Here is a 10119-nt window from a genome sequence, read left to right as displayed (position 1 = left end):
TATATTTTTANCATATTCAGAAGACCTCACGCATCGAATGATATGTGTCTCGATGTTGTAGCTTGGAAATCCTAGGACTAGATCCATTTCTACAGTACCCCCTTATATAGCCGTTTTCTAAGAATTTCACGTTTTCTTTAATTTTTTTCAAAAAATTCACACAAACAAAATGCAAGTTTTTTTCCATTTTACATATGTGTACCAAGTTTCAGAGTGATCCGACTGTAAATAGCCAAGATAATTTTTAGGGTAGACGCTCCTCGTAAGTTTGTCTTGGATGGTTTCCCTGCCCTCCAGTCTGTAGATGGCAGGTGAGACTGTCAGGATGTTGAGGTTGTTATAGTTGAAGACAACTTATAAAAATTTTCCTTTAAAGTATTCCAGAGACTTGTTGGACTCCTTGAAAATTGTAATGAATTCTTTGGTCATTAATTGTACACCGATATTTTTATATTGATATTTGGCTCTAGGCCTTTGATAATTAATTTTACCTAAGCATGTATGTTTTTATTATTCATTTATCTATGTAAATTTATCAGTTTAACTTTTGCCTATTTATTTACAAATTTTTCAGGCTTCAAAACATTATACACTAGTTCCAGTAGAATGGTTAAAAAATGTATTGTTTTGGGCTGCACGTCACTGCGAAGTGAAACAAAACATTTTGGGTTTCCTAAGGATGAAAAATTAATTAAAAAATGGCTGCATGCTTGCCTTGGTCCAGGATATAAAATAGAATTCAACCCAAATGTTGCAGTTGTGTGTGAAAAACACTTTAGTTCTAAACAAATGCAACGCAACCTCAAGTACGAGTTGCTTGGAATCACCCCAGGACGTAGCTACCGACCTATAAAAGTGGATGCTGTACCAGATCAATTTTTGCCACAACAAAATTGTGGTTCAAATCTCTTGCAAGGTGAGTAAATTTTCATATCAGTTATCAAAAAATATGCAAGTTTTTACTTGAGAAAATGGAGCCCTTAGGTTACGTTTTGCTTCCAAGCTCATCTAAGCACATAAGTTTTTAATAAATATTCTGGTTTAATAGAATTAATTTATCTGAGAAGCTACAAAAAAGTATAACATTTTTTTCATTATAGTTATGTTTATATGTTGTCTTCAAAGGCATCTTTGACTGACTTCTCAATGACATTTGCAGATGAAACTGAGCTCATACAGCGACCAAATGGAAGAAGTGCAAGAAAAGTTAAATTCAAGAAATCCTCCTGCAGCTGTTGTGATCATTCAACTCATCATCCAAATCAGGACAGAAAAATGAAGATACAAAAACCTAATTTGGAGAGCCAACAGAAAAATAGTAAACTAGTTGCACATTCTGATGCAAAAGAAAATCTTGAGAAAACTAATGAAAATTTTCCAGGTTTGTACAATCTTGTTATTTGAACATTTATATACCTATTCAATATCCTCCAGAACTCTTATCATCACTTGCCAAATCCTGCCACTTTTTAATTTTTTTCTAATTTTTTCAAAATGATCACTATATTTGTGTTGAAAGTTCACATTTATCTTAAAATTATTGGAGCTTTTGTGCTGAATTATTGAAAAGTTTTTGAGTTCCAGATTTTTTTTTAGAATGAACGGTTTTCATTTGAAAAATATATATATCGGTCCAAGCTTCAACTGCTTTTTCTAGCGGTACCACACTCTTCAATCTCACAGTATCATATCAGTAATATATATATTCCTGTATCAGTAACAATGCATGACCAATTGCCATGCATGTTGTTTGACACCATTTTCCTGTTGTTGAATGGACTTGCAATAAAATTATTTGACATGTTGACCACAAATTCTACTACACTGTCTTACATGCCTACCCCCAAAATGGTAGTAGGTATTTACACTTCATACCCTTCATAGTCTTTACATGTTGGATCACATCAAATTTTCTTTGAACAGGATCATCGGGAGAGCTTGATGTCAAGATAGATCCTGAAGTTGATGGCATAGAGAAGTTTTTAAATGTGGAGCTGTTACAAGGAGACTGGGCAAACCTCAAGCCGTGTTCTGTCAAACTAGAGCCATTGTGGCAGGATTTGCTATCACCTGAGAATCTTATTCTGAAAAATGGTATGTATTTTCTGAGAATTTTCGTGATATTCATTTTCATAAGCAAACATTTCTACCTATTTTTTATACTGGAACATACCCAAATTTTTTTGTATCAGTTTCAATTTACATTTTCCTTGTTTATACTAATTATATAAATACTCTTCAGAGGATGTTCAAGTGAAGGAAGAATTTGACAGTGATGAAAAACCTCCGAACACTGTTGATGTTCTACCCTCGCTTATTGGCATCAAACGGAAATGCCCTGAGGAGCCTTCAACTGGACTTGGCAAGAATAAGTGGGCACGCATACATGCAGGTAATATAACAGGTTTTTGCCTGGTGGTGAATTTGTGCTTTATATACATACTCGAAAACAGGGCTATGTAATTGGTTGTTGTCTCAGTGTTATCAATAGTTTTTAAAGCCGGTTTGAAACGTGATTTTTGTGGTTATACTTATGTTGAATTGCTCTCTCTATATACGGTACTGTATATACAACATATCTGGAAAATTATTTTTATGATCGTTTTGGGTTTTAGATAATTTCAATGTCTTTCCAAACCCCTTTAGTAAGCTACACTTGGAAATAAATTTATCAAGCAATTGTCCATATGTCAGTTCAAGAATTTGAAGTTGTTGAACTCCTTTTGCTTTCTACCTGTAATTACATATTATTTTTCCTGATTCTTATAAAGACTATTATTAAAATTAAGTTGCCTTATTTTCATCTCATGTTTCATATGTTTGTTCTTACTCTACGATCAAGATAACTGTACAGACTATGATAAAAAAACTAGAGACAAAAATGTCACCTCCCCTATCAATGCAACTGATGTCACCTCCCCGTCCTCCCCTATCAACACTGCTGAGGTCACCTCTCCTGTCAATGCAGCTGATGTCACCTCTCCTGTCAACGCTGCTGAGGTCACCTCTCCTGTCAATGCAGCTGATGTCACCTAAATGCCCTGAGGAGCCTTCAACTGGACTTGGCAAGAATAAATGGGCACGCATACATGCAGGTAATAAAACAGGTTTTTGCCTGATAGTGAATTTGTGATTTAAAAAATGTGTTGTTTTAGGCAGCACGTCACTGCAAAGTGAAACAAAACATTTTTGGGATTCCTAAGGATAAAAAATTTGTTAAAAAATGGCTGCATGCTTGCCTTGGACCAGGATATAAAGTAGAATTCAACCCAAATGTTGCAGTTGTGTGTGAAAAACACCTTAGTTCTATACAAACGCATACTCGAAAACAGGGCTATGTAATTGGTTTTTGTCTCAATGTTATCAACAATTTTTTAAAGCCAGCTTGAAACTTGATTTTTGTGGTTATACTAGTGTTGAATTGCTCTCTCTATATACTGTATATATAACAGTTCTGGAAAAAAGTTTTTATAATCGTTTTGGGTTTTAGATAATTCCCAATATCTTTCAAAACCCCTTAACTAAGCTAAATGTATAAGTAAATTTATCAAGCAATCATCAATATGTCAGTTCAAAAACTTGAAGTTGTTAAACTCCTTTTGCTTTGGACTTGCCTATTATTGCATACTTGCATACTTTTTTTCTACTTCTTATGAAGACTATTGGTAAAATTGAGTTGCCTTATTTTCATCTTACATTTCATATGTTTGTTCATACTCTACTATCAAGATAACTGTACAGACAAAAATTAATGTGCCAAACTTCCTTTTCATGCCATGACCAAGTTTATTGTCAATCATGCTTCTAGCCTAATATCTCCTGACTGTGATATTTCCAATTGCAAATATCCTAACAATGAGGGTATTAATATCATCTGCTCTGGAATCTGCTGTCCTGGAAAACTAATTTCACTTTCTTGTCATCACAGCTGATGTCACCTCTCCTGTCAACGCTGCTGAGGTCACCTCTCCTGTCAATGCAGCTGATGTCACCTCTCCTATCAACGCTGCTGAGGTCACCTCTCCTGTCAATGCAGCTGATGTCTCCTCTCCTGTCAACGCTGCTGAGGTCTCCTCTCCTGTCAACGCTGCTGAGGTCACCTCTCCTGTCATCACAGCTGAGGTCTCCTCTCCTGTCAATGCAGCTGATGTCATCTCTCCCGTCAACGCTGCTGACGTCACCTCTCCTGTCAACGCTGCTGAGGTCACCTCTCTTATCAACATACCTGACATACATTTTGCTGTCAGCACAGACGTCAACTCTCCGGTCACTACAGATTTCAAGATTCCTGTAAGTCTCAATTTCTTCCGTGTCACCAAAGCTGTTACATCTCAGCTACGAAGTTATTAGTTCTTTCAGGATTAATTCATTTTCCTATATCATTTATTTTTAACAAGATAACATTAGAGTTCCAAACTAGAAGTAGCCTGAGTTAAGAAAATGTTAGCCTCCACATTATTTTATAATTTTTTTCTCATTATCAGGATGCTCACTTTAAAGTCTTATTTAAATGAGATAAAGAATAGACTCTTTAAAATAAATTGTATTTGCCTACAAAAAATATTTTCTCTGGTAAATTCTCTGTCAGTGGAAATAAGTCAGTTTTCATTAAAACTTTTGTATGTAACATTCAAGCTTTGATTACGAAAGATTTTTTGCCAGTTGTATCATCATTTGAGTTATTAACTCAAGAAAGGAATCTAGTGTTTTGTGTAAAATTATGTTTGATTTTGCCTCTTTGTTACAGTCAGCCTGCAATAAGACCAGGAGTCAGCCTAAAGCTTATACCACGCCGGCTGCTGCCAAAACAAAAGCTTCGTTGACACAAAAAACGGTTTGTTCATTTTCATTTGCATTACATAATATGAATTACACGTATCTTATCGTCCTATCTAACCCTTAAATATTATTTCAATTAGTTTTTTCAGTTTGTAGAATAACGATATGGAGGGAAACTTATGGTAATGCTGAGAAGCGCTTTGATGATCGATTGCTTGTAGTCTTATTTTTAAAATGAACCAACTACCATAAGCAAGTATTTAATACATAATGATAACCAATGTTTGCTTCATTTATATCTCAATTATTTATTTATTAGTTGATTGACAATTAATACAGAAAAAGATAAATGTTTCGTAATTATGAGAAATAATGGCAAGTGCTATTGTTCACAGGTGCGTTCAACTTTTCAATTCAAGCAATGGGCGGGCAGACTGCGTGGCGAGCTCGCCCTCCTGCACCCTCAGCTCAGTGAGTTTCCCGTCTTTCATTTTAATTAATAATTGTGTTGAAACACCACCTCTCATTTGACTATTATTCCATCATAAAATACTTGTAAACAATGTGCAGGCTGTGTACACGTGTCCGCACACTAGGGATTAGCTTCCACATCTTTTGATTTCTCAAACATTCTTCTCACTAGATTTAATTATTTTTTCACTGTTATATGCATACTAACTATACTTGTTAATTAAATTTTGCTGAAATTAGTTTCACTCATTAATAGGCTTTCGCCAGTTTCAAGTGACAGTAAATTTTTCAGTTTGGCAATAAACTCAATACAGCACTGGTAGCGTACATGCCACCCAAGAGGCCCCTCAACTTCACTATTGAATGGTCATTTTTTCTTCACTTTTGAAGGGTCCGCCATTTTTTAAATTAGTCTAGTTTAAGTTAGTCAATAGTCAGTTGTGCATAATTACCTAATTAGATTAGAAGGTTTTGTATTAAATAATATTTTTAAATTAAATCCCGTTAAATTATCTATTTTCTGTTTAATAATTACACTTTGACATACGCGTCTGGGAAATTCATCAGCATTATTGCGAATTCAAATTTCTGTAACAGGTGCAGTGGAGCTGGAAGATAAACTTAAGGAAGAACTCTGGGCTCTGCTGCCAAAGAAGTCCATCAAAATCAGTGTATGTGATTTTGCCACTAATGAGTTTTGAATTTTGCCACTAATGAATTTTTGAGTTTTGCCACTAACGGGTTTTTGAGCTTTGCCACTAATGGGTTTTTGAGTTTTGCCACTAACGGGTTTTTTAGTTTTGCCACTGATGAGTTTGAGCCTTTGGTTCAGATATGTTGGGTTAAATTGTAAAGTTATTCAATTACCATATAAGAACAGCTAGCACAATTTCAATAAAACAAATGAAATGAATATTTGGATTATAATAAAAAATTTATTGCGATAGGTATGTTTTGCGTAGATTTATTGAAAATCTTACGTAAGGTGTTGAATTAATTGTTTAAATAAAACTAATTATGGAAATATTAAATGAATAATTTTTCTCGTTTCCAATGACGGATTATATAGAATAAAGTGTATGACCAAACACTGCAATGCCGTTGTTTTATACTAGTAATTCAGTAATAAATCTTCAAACTAATTTCTTTTTTTTTTTTGTCAGAAATGGGAAGAGAAAACCATCAGGTTGGAGCTTGGACTTCCATTGAATCCAGAAACCAACCCAACGGACACCATTCCAAGCAATAGTCGTCCAGCAGTCAAGACCAGACACTCCTTCAACATCCCTAAGAAAAAAAACTGCCACTTTTTCAAAATAGCTCAAGTAAAAACCAGCTCCGACTTCCCTGAGACAGAGCAAAGCCACTCATCCGGAATCTCTGAAATAAAGACCAACTCCAACGCAACAACTGACAGTGATGGTATGAGCTCCATCATCGAAAAAGTATCAAATAATAATGAATTAAATAATGACTCTACTAAAAGTATATTTCATCTTGATAATCAATCTAAGACGACTGTGATCGGCTATCCTTTATGTGACGAAACGGCATATAAAACTACTGCGACAATGACCACGCCTACTAGTCGTGCTGCAGCTACTACCACCTCTGCCAACACTGCCACTACTACCACCTCTGCCACTACTACCACCTCTGCCAACACTGCCATCTCTATCCCCGCCTCCGCTACTTCAACTATTGCCACCACTACCTCAAATTCAGCTACGAACGAGACCTCATTGAACATAGATGCACCGATGGTCATTAACATATCTTCTACTGGCCAACTAGATTCTATCAGTGTAAAAGATGGCGGAGTTTCAGCCACTTCGCTAACTGCTACTCGTACCACCATTAATGATGGTGAATCAACTACCCTCCGCACCACTCATGACGGTAGTGAACAAAGAAAAATTTCTATCTCGCAAGCATCTGGTAGTATCAAGCTGCATGCAATAACCATCGCTACCAAGAAATTTACAAAGAAATTGAAATTGACCTCGAATGATTCAGCTGACCAACTTGGTAAGTTCCATTCTATTGGTACGAGTTTATAAATCAGAACTTGAAAAATCGAGAAATACTGTTTGTTATGAGGTTTTTATCTTATTCAGAATTATCACACCACCAATCAGAGTCAGTATATTTTTTTCTTCTAAATTTTTGAAACTAAATGTTTCAAAAATTGTTTTGTAGGATAAACATTAAAATTATTAAAATTTTCTCTGCATATTTCAGATTTTAACCCTAGTTTCTACGGACAAGATTCAGGATCGATCACTCCCTCTACCGTCGCTTCTGGGTCCCATGGTCGTACGAAAGCTTCATATTCGAAGTTACTGAGAGCTGACTTTCCTTGGTCAGATTTTGAAGTAGGAGACGCGAATGAGGACTCAACTATGGACAACGACCGCCCACAAATAACTTGGAGTCAAGACTCAATCCCTGTGCCACCGAAACGTCTACACTGGACTACCGGTTTCACAGACCACCTTCTGAATTTAAATGATCCCAGTCCGTATGATATTTTTCGACTCTTGATTTCAGAAGACGTGATCAAGTTGTTGGTCACCCAAACTAACTTGTACGCAGCTAGCAAAAATAATTCATTCAAGTGCACTCACGCGTCTGAAATGCGCACGTTCCTTGGAATTTGTATTTTCATGGGCCTCAATCGACTGCCACAAGTGTGTGATTATTGGAGTGCCGTGCCATACATGCATAACCACTTCATAGCTCAATTGATGACCCGAGATCGGTACGTGTGGTTTCTTAACAACATTCACGTCAATTTCAATGAAGTGTGTACGTCTGACGATAATCTCTTTGTTGAAGAGCTTAAACCAATTCTTGAGATCATATTACCCAATTTTCAAAAGTTCCACCACTGTAGCAGGAGCCTTGTTCTTACCAAGTCTGAAAGTCCAAATGAACCTGGATCAAATAATTTAGTACAGCACCCTGAATGTCAACGCCACCAAATGTGGGTGCTGATGGACCAGTCGAGCTACGTGCACAACCTTTGCCTAGTAGAGAAGCAAAGAAAACGTTCCATCTCTCGTGAGCTTTTGGAACAAACAGCGATGTTGCTCACGTGCAATATTGAAGACAGCAACCACCTTCTGTACCTCGATCCTGAGATGACCAACGTCAGGATACTCGAAAAGTTCAAACGCATGGGCATCAACGCTTGCGGGCCTGTTGAAAATTCTCTGGAAACGTCGTGCCCAGATTTCAATTTTAAAAAGACCAGTGTTGGGAGCGAAAAATCTTGGCTAACCTGCTCTTCGGGTATTGCTGCCATAAAGTGGAGCAGAAATCGAACCTTTGCTACCAACTTCCACAACCCAGTACAAAAAGTTTCTGTTGAGGGTGAGGAATCAATGTATGAAATCCCTTCAGGCGTCGCCGATTATTTCTTGAAAACCAAAGTGAAAGAATTACATCAACAAAATATCAGCAATTGCCGTCTGTCTTACTCAGGGAGAAAGTCCTGGCTGAGAGACTTTTTCCATGTAATGGATATTGCCATTGTCAATGCTTATTTGCTCTTCAGTCATTTTGTTCCTACAATGTCGCTCAAAGTGTTTCGTAGTTTGTGCGCGGGAGGATTAGTGAAGGAACGACTTGTTCAACTGAAAAAAAATGCAAGAAAAAACAAGGCTGTAAGCTGCTAGCTCTTGCGTTGCAGATTCTCGGCCATTTGCCAGTGCTGTTCAGAGCACATTCCAACCAATTTAATCAAGCAGTGGAATTATTGATTTTAAGTTTCTTTTGGAAGTGCAACAATATCAGTAGAGAGTTTTTTAATGCATTTTGCTGGTTTCAGCAGCTATTACCGAAGGAAGGTACTTTTTTATTTCATTATCTCATAAGGTGAACAACTTTTTTTGCAGATATATTATAAAAGTTTCGCGTTTTTTTCTTCCTGGTACAGGCGGTACAACGTCATTGTAGTAAAAAAAAACTCAATTTTCATGATTTTATTTCAAGTCGGTATAACCGATCGGAAGATAACAAAACACAGTTGTCAGACACGTGATTATCCCCTAGGCGTAGTAACGCATCACATGATCGACACGTGCAACTCCAAATCGATGGATCTATTACACATTTTCCAGAAATTCTTTTCACCGCGACCAAACCAATGCAGTAAATTCATGTGACAGTAAATATTTCAAGCTTAAAGACTAACAGATGAATGGTTTGTTGTTAAACAAATCTGTAGTCAGGCTAAATAATTATTTCAACCAATAAACTTCTAACCAATCATGAATCGCACGTTCTGTTTATCAAAAGCAGTTACACTACTACAGTACTACTAATGTCCAATGTAGACAGCAAAAATCCACATTTAATCTCTTAAAATTCAACCCACCGTTTGTTAATGTAGCCATCAAAACTGAAATAAGAGAAACCTAAGTTATGGAAATCACTAGAGTTTTCATACCACAGAAGAATAACAATAAACTTTAGCATTGTTTGAATATATGCATCAGTTCATTCAGCTCTACTGCAGGACGCGACACCTGCAGTTTATTTCCACTTGCCGGAATTTAGTTCCATTAATGTGCCTACAGTCCGTCAGAGGTACCCCTGCTCATGGTTGAATTAATACAATATATTTATTCAGCCATGCTCCTACTCGTCCTTATACCTCACTTCCAACGACCATGGGCAGGGAAACTGCAAACGTTATAAGTCAATACTGACGAGCAGGCAACCACCAGACACATTTGGCTTTCTTAGGAGTATTTCGAGCCGCTCCCTCATTAAACAAAAGTTGACTATGACTATCGATGTTACTGAACTACTGTATTCTCGCAGAAAAGTTAAGAGTTATAGATTTTCGTCTGTCATCACAGA

At 36.6% G+C, this 10119-nt stretch overlaps 1 protein-coding gene across 3 annotated transcripts; it reads left to right on the top strand.

The window, feature by feature from the left end:
- Positions 1–572: 572 nt before the first annotated feature.
- On the top strand, positions 573–9890 carry LOC108678557. 3 transcript variants are annotated; one of them, XM_018167028.2, is made up of 11 exons: positions 573–916; positions 1160–1381; positions 1924–2094; positions 2243–2392; positions 2969–3027; positions 3988–4290; positions 4748–4834; positions 5175–5250; positions 5848–5921; positions 6414–7278; positions 7492–9890. In XM_018167028.2, the coding sequence occupies exons 1-11, from the start codon at positions 607–609 to the stop codon at positions 8928–8930; spliced, it is 3756 nt and encodes a 1251-aa protein (XP_018022517.1). In that variant the 5' UTR covers positions 573–606; the 3' UTR covers positions 8931–9890. The 3 variants fall into 3 exon arrangements, with proteins under 3 accessions (XP_018022517.1, XP_018022511.1, XP_018022503.1); XM_018167022.2 differs by having other exon boundaries at positions 3961–4290; XM_018167014.2 differs by having other exon boundaries at positions 3934–4290.
- Positions 9891–10119: the final 229 nt, after the last annotated feature.

This window comes from Hyalella azteca, unplaced genomic scaffold, assembly GCF_000764305.2.
Source record: "Hyalella azteca isolate HAZT.00-mixed unplaced genomic scaffold, Hazt_2.0.2 contig6063, whole genome shotgun sequence".
Taxonomy (NCBI): domain Eukaryota; kingdom Metazoa; phylum Arthropoda; class Malacostraca; order Amphipoda; family Hyalellidae; genus Hyalella; species Hyalella azteca.
The sequence above is the reverse complement of the archived record's forward strand: the minus strand, read 5'-3'. Positions and strand labels throughout refer to the sequence as shown.

Bases quoted from the DNA above. Each gene is read 5' to 3' on its own strand.
- LOC108678557 (XM_018167014.2), top strand. From the start codon at position 607: ATGGTTAAAAAATGTATTGTTTTGGGCTGCACGTCACTGCGAAGTGAA. The intron at 1,382-1,923 runs GTTTGTACAATC...TTCTTTGAACAG, and splicing joins AACTAATGAAAATTTTCCAG to GATCATCGGGAGAGCTTGAT. The intron at 4,291-4,747 runs GTAAGTCTCAAT...TCTTTGTTACAG, and splicing joins CTACAGATTTCAAGATTCCT to TCAGCCTGCAATAAGACCAG.